Genomic DNA, 15,787 nt, shown 5'->3' on the forward strand with positions numbered 1-15,787 from the left:
TTTGTCGAAGTTTCACTTGTTCATCAAGTATTTTTTTTTATGTTTATGTAATCCTAAAGTGCTTGGAACTCATTTTATTTTTGTTTCATTTGCTTGTAAAACTAAATTAAAAATAACTTTATACATTTATATATATATATATATATTTACTTAAACAAATATATAATTAATAAAATCAAAAAGGCTGATGAACTAATAAAAAAATATAGAATTAAAACATATATATATATGATAATTATATAAATGAGGTAACTTTATGCATGTATAAATTTATTTTTTAATTTGATTTGACAGATAAAATAAAACTAAAACAAAAAGATCCACGATTACTTTAGGATTATAAAATAAAAAGAGCTTGATGAACAAGTAAAATTAAAATTAGAAAAATGATGATTTTGGTATTTTAAAATTTTCACAAGCCATTTTTGTAAGGGTAAAATGAATTTTTTAAATTTAAAAAGTAAAGTTTAGAAAATTTTTGAAAGTTTTAATACTTTAGAAAATAATTAATCGTAGGATGGATATTTTAGAAATAATAACTGTATTTAACCCTAAACTATATGATAATGACTAATGGTCTTTATGGTCTTTGACATATAATAACTATCTTCTAAAACATCTTTCTTGAAAAAAGAAACAAAAAATAGCAATGAAAAGTGGATTTAAAGATATGATGAGATTTGCAATTAATATATGTGTGCATGTGTAGTTTCTAGAGAGTACGTAGAAAGAATTAAATCATATTAAATGTAATTTGCTTTTCTAGAATTTAGAATCCATACGACTCTTGATGGAACATTTCAGGTAGGCCTGAGACAGATTGCATTTTGTTTTTGCATCTTCTACCCTATTTAATATAAGTATAGTTGCATTGTCTCTTCATAAAATTTAATATAATTATACATAGATTTTTAGAATAATTATATTTATACTCCTTAATTATTGTTTTTCTATACAAACCACCCCTACTTTTTGAAAAATTACAGAAATTACCTCTAATAGCCTTAAAATTCAAAACTACTCATGTTGACTGGATCAACCTTTAAAATAATTTTTCAAGGATAAAAATGACTTAGGGATGTTTTTGTAATTGTCAAAAGTTAGAAGGGTTGTCAAAGTAATATTATGATGAGTAATATGACCCCATGTATTTTTTTTATTTAAATGTACATTATTATATTAATTTTCTTTTTTATTGAATCTCTTTATAAAATTGCACCTTTTAAGGGGACGGAAGTTTAACTATCCCAATAAATAATTGAATGAAAAAACATATGTAATCGAGACTAACTTATGTACATTGTTATATATATATTTATATACACACGAAGTTATATATAGAGAGACACACACACACACACAACAGAGAGAGGGAGAAGGAAAGAATAGCTGATCATCAGAAGCATTCATTCATTCATCTCACTAACATTGTCACTTCAATGTAGATGAACAGAGATTGATTTGGTCGCATGAAGAAGGTGAATGAAAAAACAGTACAATTGCTGATATATCATCCATAGCTATACCCTTTCTCTTCCGCTTCCATGCATGAGCCGCGCTCTCCACCAGCCGCTTGGCGGACTTGGCCCGGTTGGGGGTCGTCGATACAATCTGAACTGCTTCTTGATTCGATATAACATCCCAAACCTTCACAAAACCAACGGATTTCAGATTGTTAGCATTTTTAGCAGTGGGACTATTTGGTGAGATTGAAGTTGAGCGATAGGATAAGCGTCTGCATTGATCTATGTTTTCGGGCCAAAAGTCGAGATGAGTTGAAGATTATACATACCCCGTCTGTTGCCAGCACGACGAATTGGTCTTTACTTGTTATATGTCTCTGTGTCACTTCAGGCACAGAAATAAGTCCGAAATCCTTTACACAGTAATCCCCGAATGCTCTAGACATTGCTAGTCCGGGAGATTCCTCATGCGGCAGCCACACTCTGTGAACCCCCGGCTCATCGTGCAGACAGTAGACTCGCCCGTTGCACTGAATTATCCGCTCGGCCTCCTCTGTACACATATAACAAAGTCGATCAATGCTTGACAAAGAAAGAGAAAAATTGTCCAACGGATGAACATGCACAGAAACATAGACGGAGAGAGACTAACGAGGCAGATTGGGCTTGAAGTCAATGGTGAGCTGCACCGCTACCAAGTTTCCACTGTCGGAAGTGGTGCCGAGTACAGCACGTGAGTCTCCAACATTTGCTAAGAAAATAATGTCTCCCTGGAAGAACATCAAACATTTTGGAGGAAAAACAAAGAAAGAGATATCAATACAATTGCTTAACTTCATGAAATCAGCAAATAACCCCAGAAAGAACAATTAGAACTGTTGAATAAGAGTGACAAGTAGCAGGCTGGAAAAGAAAACAGAACACACAAAACAGTTCCTGCCATTCGTCATCTCATGGAAGAACATTTTAATTTTAAAAGCCAGGTTACGGTATACAGAGAAGCCAACAGCCACATCCATCATCTATGTAGACTTGGAAGCGAATCTGCTAAAGTCGAGTCTTAATTAGGTTCGCTTAACCAGTAGGATTTTTCAAACTAGATGTTGCTCAAGCTTGACAAATGAGGATGCTCACATCATGAGAACAAAATATCTAAATGTCAAGTTAATTCTACAGCATTCTTGAGAAAAAGTTGGATAAATAATGGCACATGGAACTGGAAATAAAATGACTAGAGATAATCTTTCTCACAGAGATGGTCCCCTTTTCAAATGGTACACAACCAAAGAATCTGATGAACCGACCAACTTTTTTAGGACCACCTCACACAAATAAAGACATTTCGCAACCACTGAAGATATACATGCCTTTCAACTTCTCTGGAGTTGATTGTACCATATAAAACTGCAACGGGTTTCCTTGTTGAACTATAGGCAAACTTAAAAACAGAGAATACAAGTTGCCAACATGCTTTAGACGTCTTATTGGTGCTTGAAATATGAACTTTTGGGAAGTCCTTGATGTCCGTAAATTCGAGAAAGGATAGATTATTGAAAAGTAACATTAATATGACTACCTCAGATTCCAAAGTTCCAAAGATAAATTCTGATGTTTTCGTGATTTGTGTTTAAAGAGAAAGATGTAAGAAACTGGTTCTGCTTTTCGCACCACATATTTTGTTCGGCAACTAACTGGGTAGATTGAGGATCAAACTACATGTACAAGCAACCAGGCAAGTGTCAATCATCCAATATATCACATACATCGCCTTTTTCTTTTGGTGCTTCCTTATGGGTGGAGGTGGGATAGAATGAACCTAGAGGTCTGTCGGCAGGTTCTCAACCGTTAAAAATAATCTAGAAATGCAGCAGGAAGAAGTCCGAGTGACCCACAAATGCATCCAGTAAGAATAATAAGACGCATGCTCTTTAAAAGTCAAATACTTTGTGGAAACAATCAATTGCTGTCCTAGGACTAGCAAACCTTATTTGAAATAAAAGAATATGATCCTTGATAACCTATCGGTATGAGGAAGTCTTCACCAATACATTTACCTAATATGTTGAATAGCCTTTACTGAGTCAATATTACAACAAGTGGAGAATGGTTTGCCATGCTTAGGATTAGACTGTATTAATTCTAATTGATAGAGTAAGAAACCTTATTTACCTGCCTAACAATTGTCAAGGCAGTGGTTCCGCTGTGGAATGCATCAATTTTACGGTGCTGTTCTAGTTCCTGATCAACGGCAGCACAGGCCTTCAAATAGGAATGCTTCCATATATTGAATCTGTGAAGCTTTTTATCTGATTCCAAATCAAAATCAGGATCAACCGAAGCTTCAACGAGTGTCTCTTGCCAATTGCAGAGAAGAGATGACGGCATTGACTCTCTAACACTCTTTGCCACAAAATGTCCCCAAGGACCGTGCCCATCAAATATCCCACAGAATATCATGTCTTCTTGGCATCCAAACTCCTAAGATGCACAAAATCAAAGAACACATCAATCAAAGAAAATGATCAAAATGAAGGCCATATTTTAATTTTTAACTGTAGTTGAAGAAATACAAGCGCCGATTATTTCTGCCGCGGAAAGGCTCAAACTGAAAGCCGCGCCTTGAATGCAAAAACATCAGAAAACCCAACAAGAAGTAATAGAAAATGCTAAGCAAAAGAGATCCAGACTTATGCAAGCATACCTCCCAAACAATGCAGCAATCTTGGTTCACACCTTTCTCTCCTCTCTTTGAGAAGACAGTAGCCAAATTCTTGGACCCCTCAGCGTTAACAATGCCAGAGGTCCTCAATATCAAGTCATTTTTCTTCGCGTCCTTCGCCATAGCTTCAACAGCCTCCCTTCCATCACAACTCCCACAATTGCTCCTCGAATTCTTCGTTCTCCTGATCGAAAGTGACCGTGCCAGCCCATTGAACATTGAAGAGAAATGCCCCATAGCTCACCGCCCCCACTAGTTTGTATCCTACACAAGCAAAAATCTTTACTCATAAATACTCAAATCACACTCCAAATCACATGACACGCACAAATCCTTGTTCATTTGCAACCTATATGCTCGAGCAGGTACATAAGAACACGAAGAGCATGCAGAATAGGATAATACCAAGCTGAGAAGAAGAAGATGTGATCTGACTCAGAAAGCTACGAGAGTAAAAAAATTATAATACCCACAAGAAAGGATGAATCTAGAATGGATTAAAAAGAAACATTTTTTAACTGTGAAGAAAAGTAGAGAATCTTCACAATCTTACATGGAATTCCAACACCACAAGTAATTCACCGTGGTTGATGATTCGGAAATGTCAGAAGATGATCGAACTATCAGACATCAAAACAACCGGCCCGGAATATTCTTAATTACTTTTTTAACACAAACAACTATGCCAAGACAATCTAATATGAATTTTAAAAAGGTACAACCCTTTCTTTGATCTTTACAATAATATTCCCAGGAACCACCATTATCAAATTACAGATGGACAATCTGATTTCACTCAAACAAAGAGAAAGAAAAAAGAAAAATCCAAGAACTCTCATAGATAGTGTACCACAAGCGAAACATGTGAACGAAAGAGACATCAAACAGAAAACATGTTTTCTCACAACCATCTTCACAGCCAAACAAAGAAAAGCTTCCACACGCTCGAAACTAGAAAATTCTGATCCAAAATCCAAAACCCACAACACAAAAAAGATCAAAGAGGACACCTCAAAAAGAAGCAACTCGAAATTTTTGGCGAAAAGTGGGATGTCAGCACCCCGGGAAACCAAGAAGTGGACGGAAAGATGACGCGGGTCGCCGGAAAATAACAGGATTCCGACGGTTTGAGCTGAGATATCGAGAGAGTGAGGGTGTGTAAGCATCAAAATCCATATTTTGGTGCTGTCTTTGGACGTGATTTTAATGTGGTGAGAGGAGAAGAAAACAAAGACGGATACTGAGAGACAGATCACATATGTAAAGTGTACGCGTAAAAAGTACTTGGGATTGGAGGGGCTTATCAACTGTTTCTTGCAACGGTAGTTTCTACCATAACACTCATTCTAGTGGTCGAAATTATAATAATACCCTTTTACCACATCTTTCACATGTGTCAAGGGCATTATGGGAAAATCAATAATATGATTTAAAAGACGAGCCCTAAGTTTTGGTGTAGCTGAAAGTTGAAAGTATTTGAAAATAAAAAAAAAATAAAGAGAAAAAATAAAAAAAAGTTGAAATTTGAGTGTTAGCGGAAAAAGTTTAATAAATAAGCTGCAAAAGTTGGTAAGCATAAGATTTTAACTTTTGGCTTAAACAAAATTAATTAAGCAGTTGAAAAGCGTAATTTGTAAATTAAAAACACTCTTTTTAGTTTATTTTCAGTAAAAAAATAATGAAAATAAAAATATATTTATTTATTGTATTCTCATTGAAAATATATTAATTTGACATCGCAATTCAATATATGACACAGTCTCATACATTAATCCAAACATATTCTCATCTTATACCAAAATCTATACAAAATTAAAAATACATATTTTCTATTAAAAATTAAAAATAAAAACATAAATTATTAAGTTTTTGCAATCACTATGGTTTGATAGGTCTACTTAGACTAATTTAAAGTTATAATGTGATTAAATTAATATTTTTATTACTCCTAATAATAATTTGAGTCTCATTGTTTAATTTTAAAAGAGTTTTCGCGCTACACATAATTTTTAAACTCGAAAAAAATTGACAATTATAATTATCTATACAAAAATCTGACTTTTCAGAACTCTGAAATAGTATTTATTATTATTTTATTTTAATTAAAAATAATAATAAAGACGATAAAAAGAACGATAGAACGAAATTAATGAGACTTTGGTTACCGTAAGAAACATTATTATTAAAATATAATTGAAGTTATGAAGATCTTAGAAAATAATTAATATTATCATGCATGAGACTATGACTATTAATTTTTTTTAATATTATCATCATTTCTTGGAAGCTTTGATTAGGAAAAAATTATTTATATTATCTCAAAATTTGTAATAATTGACTCTCCCATTATTATTTAGAAAAAAATTAAATAAAGGGATTATGGTTGAGTATCATTGAGGCACTATATATTATTGGTAAGTTTCATATGGCATTGTGCTAACTAATCATGAATTTACTATATAATTTGCTCCAAATGACGCGATTATAAAATAATTGAGAAGATTAGGTCGTAGAACGTTACGTGGCATGTGTCGATAGGAGTAGCTGAAGTCTTAGATCACAGTATATTGTTATTTAAATTAAACAAGATTAGACAGATAAAATTTTGAAATATTTATAATTTTATCGACATTTTTTTTATAGTCGAAAAGAGGTTGATTTGACCTGTCAATGAACACGTGTCCAATTTTTCAAATTTTATTATTATTATTTTCTACTTTGTATTTATTTTAAATTATGTTATTTTTTTTTCAAATTAGATATAATTACTTTAAATTATGTTATTATATAAGTTTTTTTATTTAATTTGGTCGAAAAGAGCTTATTTATAGTAATTAATTGCTTAATAAGTAATTTGTCGGGATTTATATTAAATTAAGTTTACCAAATAAAAATAATAGTAATATGAGTTGGGAATAATAGGGAATATTAAGCCATAATTAAAAAAGTTTAGCTGGCACGATGTTCATAAACAAAATAAGTAGTAAACATATGTTAAATATTCTTTGAGTTGTATAACAATGCAACCATAGGTCAACTTTATTTTTGTAATTAAAATCAATTATATATATCTTCATTACAATATTATAAATATAATATAACTACGTCAATTGTCGAGCGATATTAAATAACTGATAATAATTTATTATCTACATAATTATTATGAAAATTGTCAAAAATTCATATATTGCGACGTGGAATAAGAGACGAATGTAAATCTTTTAAAAGCATTTAGACCGACGAAAATTCAAAGCATAGTACTTCAAGTTCGTAGTTTGATTATAGACTTTCAAGTTTTGATCGAGAATGAATCTGGGGGCAATTTGCCTGTGCGCGTTGCCGTCTTTTCAAGAAGAACCCAATCTGTCACCAAGGATAAATTTGTCTTGAAATTCTATTTTTCGATCACTGTCCGAATATTTTCTTGAACTCTCTCATTTTTAAGTGAATTCTTTGTTTACTTTTTATATTTTATGCAACTTTTATCTCGACTTAATATTTTACCACGTATTATTAGTAAGTCGGAATATTTTTAAATACAGTTCATAATTATTTTTTTATAAAACTTAACTCATTTTATTTAAATACCAACAAAATCTATTTCGAAAATACATTTTAAATTACTCTTATCGATATGAGTTGTTTTTTAGAAGTCGAGACGAGTTGTTTAATTATTTCTAAAATTTTGGCATCTTTTATATCAAAATTTGATAATTATATAGTCTTAATTTTACTAATTATATAAAAAATCTTATAATTATGAGAGGTCTTAATTAGAGTAATTATTGCACTTATGGAGTTTCTAATTAATTAATGAAGTCGGTAGGTGTAAAATGTTAGGGAGACAATGAAATTATGAAGTCAAAATTTCCACATTTGGAATCTCAAAATAGTGATGTGAAAACACACAATACACACACTCACCGACAGGACAAACGTGGTAGCCCCTCATTGGTCAGTTTCATAACTCTTCACCATAAGGTACAGAAGTGCAGATATTTTTGTTGTAAACTTGTTAATCAAACAGTCGAGAACTACCACTTTGACCATCAATTTAAAATAATAATTTATAATTGAAATAAGTTATGATACGATTTTTTATTCGATCGCGATTTTGTTGTACGAAGTGTTGTTAATTTTGATGGCCTTACAATTTTGTCCTAAAAAAGCGTTGAAAATGAATTATTGAACTTACGAGATACTCAATCTTTTCGTTGGCAACTAATGTGGGATGATTGCCTACACATCGACCCTCTTGACCAAGAATTTGGGACGGGCACATCTCCATAGATGGCACTAGATGATGTAGTCATACATCCCACATTTGTTGTAGACGAGGAGGCTGAGCTAGCAGCTTAGAAGCCCCAAGTCCTCTCACGCCTTTCAACACAAAATCGTTAGAATCATACAAAGTCGGAGTGAAGGATATCTTACGCAAGTCATACAAAATCAGAGAGAATGATATCTCAGCATCTATCGAATCGTACGCCACATCAAATTCGACAGAGAAAAATATTTTTAATTTTTAATTTTTATTTTTCAACTGCTTAAATTGATTTAAATCAAAAGATTAAATAATTTTCTATTTACTTTTATAATTTATTGGTAAAATTGTAAATACTAATTTATATTTTGAATGCTCCAACTTTGATCTTTTTCTGCTTTTCTTTTATTAATTTTTTTTACAATTCATTCCCACCACAAAAATAAAAGTTATTTAGATACTCTCATATTATTTTTTGAAATAATTATATTTACATTCTCTGATTTATAATTTATTTACACAAATTACTCCTATTTTTTTGTTATAAACAGTAATTACTATAATTTCATAAAAAAAATAAAAGGAATTTATATAAATAGACCTGAGATTATAATTATTTTTAAATTTTTATATATTACCTAAATATTTATATATGTACCTGCACAGACACATGATATATGTCTACATACATATATTTAGTTAGTATTACTCATAAATAATACAAAAAAAGATGCATGCGTTTAGTACATATTTATGGAATAATTGATGAAAATAAGGAAAAATAATCTTTTTTATAAATATATATTATTTCTATTTTCTAAAAGTAGTTTTAGAGCTTCATAATTTTCATAAGCTTTTATTTTAATCATTTCTAAAATATAATTTAAAATAATAATTGACGGGGTATGAGAATATGTTCAACTTATCTTTGAAATATATAGAAAAAATAGTTAATACGTGTTGGATAAGTTGTCGCGTGCGCTGAAATTCGTAGAATTATGTATACATTACTTGATGTGTAACTGCGTTATATAGGATATGACGTCATTTCTAACAAAAAACAGATGAGTCGGCTCAATCCCATAATATTTTCTAGAGTCGTTCATTTTAAATTAATTATAGTATATATTAAATGGGTATGAATAAATTCACTTGTATTATACGCTTATTATTTAGCAAAAATATTAGTTAATTACCCTTATATCCCCTCTGAATATGCGAAATTATAAATTCCCCTACAAAAGTTTCAAACTTTCACCATTTCTAAGTATGAGATCAAAATTAACAATGCAACTGAAATTATGAACTAAAACGTTCATCTCCCATATCAAACAATCGAGAACATGAGCTGAAGCGTTTTCCACACCACGTAGTCGAAAATATGAGCCGAAACGTCAATCACAATTAAAAGCATGAGTTGAAACATCAATCACATTCGTGTTAGAACGTCAATCATAATTAAAAGCGTGAGCTGAAACGTCAAACACAACCGAAAGTATGAGTTGAAACGTCGATCACAGTCGAAAGTATGAGTCGAAACGTCAATCACAATCGAAAGCATGAGCCGAAACATCTATCTCCTATACCATGCAACTGAAAGCATAAGCTAAAACATGAATCTTCTAACCTATGTAATAAAAAACATGAGCAAATACGTCAATCTGTGGTGCCCATCACATGTTCATATGAGCCCCTTTGATAAATTAATAATTAAAAGGAAAGTTTTGGCAAGATTACAAAGAGAGAAGTATTGATGAAGGAGCAATGAAAGTTGAAAGGAAAAGTAGAATTTAGTGGAAAGAAGAAACCACAATCTTATCAAGAAAAGGAATGGACAACATTATTAAGTGACCCACAAATTACCTTAAAGTGGATATAATTATAATAATAATAATAGTAATATATTATTTGATGGTATGGGGAAGTGTATCAAAATTATATGATTGGCCCATATACAAGTGGGGCCGCTGACACGTCACCGGATTTGGATGGTTGGTAACCGGCTAACAACGACCCCAACCCAACCTTAATATATATATATATATATATATATATAAACAACTCTCTCGTCACATTATAAATGAATAAATTTTTTTCGTAATAATAATAATAATTATATACCTTCTGTATTTTAAAAAATGCAATAATTTATCTTTCCTAAATTTTCAAAATGAAGTAATTTACCTCCTAGATTATGAGGTAAATTATTTTATTTTAAAAAACATAAAAAGATAAATTGTTATTATTTTTTTTTAGGAAAGTAATTTTCTCATTTGCAATATCATAGAGAGATAAATTACATTAAACCCCCTCATTATGCTTGCAATTAATTAGTGGGATAATTTTATTTTTAAATCTTAAGTTAGCCATTAAATTATTTGGTGGTATTCAATGTTCTGACCTTATCAATTTGGTCCTCAATTTTTTGAAAAAATTATAAAACACTTGTAATATCAAATCATCTTTGGGGGTATAGAAGTACATTTTTGTATATAAAATACATATAAATATATATGTTTTACCAGTTATCACAAAGTAAAACTCCCAACTCTACTATTATTTTAACCCCATTTTGTCATTTATTAATTTGACAAGACACCACTTACTATAAAATTTTTCTCTCTCTCTCTCTTAAAATACTTGGGATCGTAAGAGCGTGTAGAGAGCAATTTTTCGTCTCTCCTCTCTCTTAAAATACTTGGGATCGCCAGAGCGTGTAAAGGGCAATTTTTTGTTTCGCGGCCCTCTCCAAACTACAATTATATCATTGGCGTCGTCTGTAGAAATAAGATCAAATGTTGGTTCGAAGCCACTCGTTTGGGGGCTGATGATTAAGCAAGCGTCTCATATTTGTTGCAGATGAAAAATTTAAGTGACTTATGAATCCTAAAACTTCCGCTTTCTAACGAGGCGTCTTTTCAAGTCAAAATTATGAGATTTATATAAAATTAAAACGGATAATACCCCAAATATAAAATATCAATTAAATCGCAAGCCACGTATTAATTATTAACGTTAATTATCTGTCTAAATTATCGAGGGGACCTTCTTGGCCAATTGCACTAATTAATTCCTCAATAGGAAACTTTATTTATTTCCTTTTTTGATAATTATTAAGCCCATAAATAGCGATGAGGAAAAAGGGATGGGAAATACTGTGTTGAAATGACTTAACTATGAACATGAAACTCCATTCGTCTGATCCAATACAAAGGATCTATAGTAGTCACGTGAATGCCAAATTGATGATGATGGGGTGAATATCTCCATTTCTTTCTTATTTAAATAAATTCATAGTTTAAATTAATTTATATATTATAATTATAATATTTAATATGTAAATTATTTTTTAAAATCAATTGATATATTCAGATAAATAAAAAATAATATATTATTATTAGAAATAAATTAATACCTATATTTATAGGATTCGAATTTTTAATATTTTAATTATATATCTCCATACTGATGTGCCGTAGATTTTTCCATATTAAGAAACTATTTGTGTCATGTGAAATTATTATAAAAGAGAATTATATTGTGGCACCAGTTTTTAAATATTTAAATTTATTCTTTTAGTTTATGATATTTCTATTATAAATTTTAGTAATAATAGTAATTTTAATATTTTTAATGAATTTATTTAAATACCACTTAAATTGTACACATCTTAAAATATTTTATATTTTTGAAGTCACTGCCTCATGATTGATAACAAATTCATCAATAATTTATAATTTTTAAATATTTTTGCACAGTCATTGAATGTCGTGTGCCACTAGTAGAAGTAAATATATATATGTTAAAAATAGAATTAAGTACATTTATAGAAAGTATCATTTTATCAACCAAATCAAACTTTAATATAAATATATATATATGCGCAAAAATAGGACGGGTGATTTGACTGTCGTTTGGGACTTGGCTGAAATGCGTATGGACTTAAAGAGAAGGAACCTGTAAAAAAATATATTAGCACTTCAATGTCTAAATTAATATTGGATTCGAAGAAAAATAAGATAAGAAAATAAATGGACGTAATAAGAAATGGAGATATGTTGATTAAATTGAAAGTGATATGTGAATCTACGAGAGAAATGCCTAATGAGTGCTTGAAGGAGTGCCCGGAGTGTCAAAAGAGATATCCTCGCATGGAGGATCAAACCTGTATATGTAGGGGAATGACCCCTAGGGGAATGCACCCGCCTGGTGGGGGTCTCTCCCTCTTCCCAGATTCTCGGAGGGATGGGTTAGAGTGGTTGGGTAAGTTACAAACCATCCATATCCACAGTTGTACATATCCAAATGAAAGTATCCTTTGCTTGGGAGTAGTGATGGCAACGGGACGGGTTTGGTACGGGTCCGATTGGAACCGAGCCCTGCCCCACCTCGCCTCACGCCCCACCCTGCCCTGCATGTTACAAATCCCAGCCCTGTCCTGCCAACCCGCCAAATGCAAAGAAAATGAAAAATATAATTTGCAAACAATTATCAATATTTTTTGGCTACTCCTTTTTTGATTTCTTAAACACAAGAAATTAAAATTCTTTCATGATTTCATATGATTGATAATCCATACAGGGGCCGCTTCACTTTCATACACAATTTACAAATTATCGAATTTTTGTAAATACCTTAATATAGATTTTAATCTAAAATAAATTGTATAAGATAAAAAATACGTTCATCTATTATTAATTTTCTCATCAACAAATATCATTTTAAGATCTACAATGAATTATATAATACAAATAATACATTCAACTAATATTTTATTTTTTTAATAAATAATATCAATTTACGTTTAAATATCTTAATATACTTCAATCTAAAATGAATTGTATAAGACAAAGAATACGTTCATCTAAATTATTAATTTTTTCATCAAGTAATATCATTTCACGATTTAAAATAAATTATATAATACAAAGAATACATTCAATTAATATTTTATTTTTTAATAAATAATGTCAGTTTAGATTTAAATACCTTAACATATATAATTTTCAATCTAAATGAATTATATAAGACGAATTCATCAGTTCATCTAAATTATTAATTTTCTTATCAATTAATTTTTTAGTTTTTGTATTTTTTATATAGAGTTGGATGTATGCAAAAATTATTTAGAATTTATATATAATACTATAATCTTTTAATGTATTATATATTACTAAAAAAATACAAAATTACTATGCATGACGGGGCGGGGTCAGGATAGGTTTAGGACAAAACTCGTACCCTGCCCCAGACCCGGCTGAGTCATGCCCAAGTCACCCCCGACCTAGAAAATTTCATCCCAAACCAGCCCCAAACGGGGCAGATTTGGGTCGGCCCCCCGATTCGAGGCCAATTGCCATCCCTAGTTGGGGGAGACCCTTGTTTGTAGGGAACCCTGGTCGTCAAGAAATTCCAAGCTTCAAGGAGATCTCCCTTGCTCGAACTGTGTTTCTAGGGTTAACGTGGTTTGACGTGGCGGTTAACTGGCGAACCAGCTACATGCCACGTGGAGAGGGGAGATTGCCAAGTTTGTGGACCTTTGGGTTGGTCGTCTTTGTTGGATTGTGATTATGAGTCGAGACAAGGGGTACCGTGGGCCTCCATCCTCCATTCAGGGCTACTGGGGCAAGTATATTGGACGGCTCCGTACCTTGTTGTTCTTTTTGAATTGGACCTCCTCAAGTTATGCACATCAATATATATAAATAAAATAATATAAATTTAAATTTAAATACTGATACAATACAATCAATATTATATGATATTCCATATGTTGAACTTGCAAGTTTTTATTCTAATTAAAGTTAGTTTTAGTTAAAAAAATAATATTCTTTTTAAATTGACATCATAGCGTCTTGTGTTTTTGTTTATTTTGAGTATATTTATCCATTTAAAAATATTAATATATGTAATTAATATTTAAATTTAAATATAATAAATAATATAGTAATAAATCGAATTTTATGAAAAAATGATATTAAGATTGAATATATGGGTAGTGAAAATTAAAGTGGTCTATAATAAATTAATTATGGTCTGACCCGTGAAATGTCCAAAATTCAAAAGTCATCAAATAATCACATCATCAACTTTAATAATTTATTTATAAAAAGATTTTGGAAATGATGAGGTAAGATTATGGAAAAAATAATAGTACGATGTCTTATGAACAAATTTGAGGTCATGTATTCGAGTTCCATTGAATATATGGGTATCAGTTGTTGTAATTTATTTATTATTTTTAATTTTATTAATGTATTTTATTAAATTAAGGTATTATTCAATTTATTAAAATATCAATTTAATTATATGTCATAATTATTTTAAAAATTAAAAAGAAAAGTGAAAAATAGTAGTATGGGCGTGGGAAACGGTGGGAAGCACAGGGAATGATGAGATATATGGGAAAGAAGTAGAAACGTATCAGTAGAGGACACGTAACCCAACCCAACAATCACATGTGGGGCGGCGCACCGGAAAACGACGCACCCACCGCTTCGGTGGTTGAATGTTGGGTAATGTGTGAAGTGAAATTTCTACACAAAAGTCGTGAAATTCCCATTGCCTTATGTTTTTTTTCTGGATAGTAGTAATTATTGTCCACAATAATTGGAGGATAGGAATTGATGATGTGTGGCTGTTGATGCAGTAGTCCACTGCGGACACCGTGACCTTAGCACAGCTCCAGAGATATTCTTGTTGACCGGATTAGATCTTTTCTCTGATTTCACTGTCTTTTCCAGGGACGGCAAATCGGACGGATAGATTCTGATGAACTCATCTCATCTCAAATCAAGTGAATCCGGTCTAAATTCTCGAGTTTGAATTTTCATTTTATTGCTCCGAACACGTGTTCAATTCGTTTGAAATTATATTTTGTTATTCGAATTATATTTATTTTTATATTTTATAATTATTTTTTAGATTAATTTATAATTTTATATTTACGAAATTTATATTTGTGGTATATTACATTTTCTGATAAATTTTTCTGTCGGAATAAACATCAACATAGCCATGTTTTTTCAATAGAAAAATTGACTGAAAACAGTTATATATGACAAACTACAAATTTTACAAAATTGAGATGATAAACTGATAAAAAAAGAAGTTTAAATGGCACAGTGCAAAATGAGTATAATTCGTATTGTAAATTGTACTTTACCCTATTTGTAAATTTATTTAAAGTATTTAACCTTCATTTCAGATAATTTTTTATGAATTTTCTATATATATAATAATAACTTATTTGATATGAACAACAAATTTAAATTTTTGAACAGAAAAATAAATCAACTAGTTGAAGAAAATAGAAAAAATTAACTAGATACTGTGGGTTGG

At 30.9% G+C, this 15,787-nt stretch overlaps 1 protein-coding gene across 2 annotated transcripts; it reads right to left on the reverse strand.

Annotated features, from left to right (window-relative positions):
* On the reverse strand, positions 1,380 to 5,475 carry LOC105172404 (probable protein phosphatase 2C 34). 2 transcript variants are annotated; one of them, XM_011093803.2, is made up of 6 exons: positions 5,193 to 5,475; positions 4,165 to 4,446; positions 3,633 to 3,941; positions 2,116 to 2,233; positions 1,793 to 2,016; positions 1,380 to 1,647 (listed from the first exon to the last, which is right to left on the reverse strand). In XM_011093803.2, exons 2-6 carry the CDS (start codon positions 4,417 to 4,419, stop codon positions 1,432 to 1,434), a joined length of 1,122 nt encoding a protein of 373 aa, XP_011092105.1. In that variant the 5' UTR covers positions 4,420 to 4,446; positions 5,193 to 5,475; the 3' UTR covers positions 1,380 to 1,431. The 2 variants fall into 2 exon arrangements, with proteins under 2 accessions (XP_011092105.1, XP_011092106.1); XM_011093804.2 differs by lacking the exon at positions 5,193 to 5,475 and adding an exon at positions 4,736 to 5,140.

Source organism: Sesamum indicum, linkage group LG10 (assembly GCF_000512975.1).
Source record: "Sesamum indicum cultivar Zhongzhi No. 13 linkage group LG10, S_indicum_v1.0, whole genome shotgun sequence".
Classification (NCBI taxonomy): Eukaryota; Viridiplantae; Streptophyta; class Magnoliopsida; order Lamiales; family Pedaliaceae; genus Sesamum; species Sesamum indicum.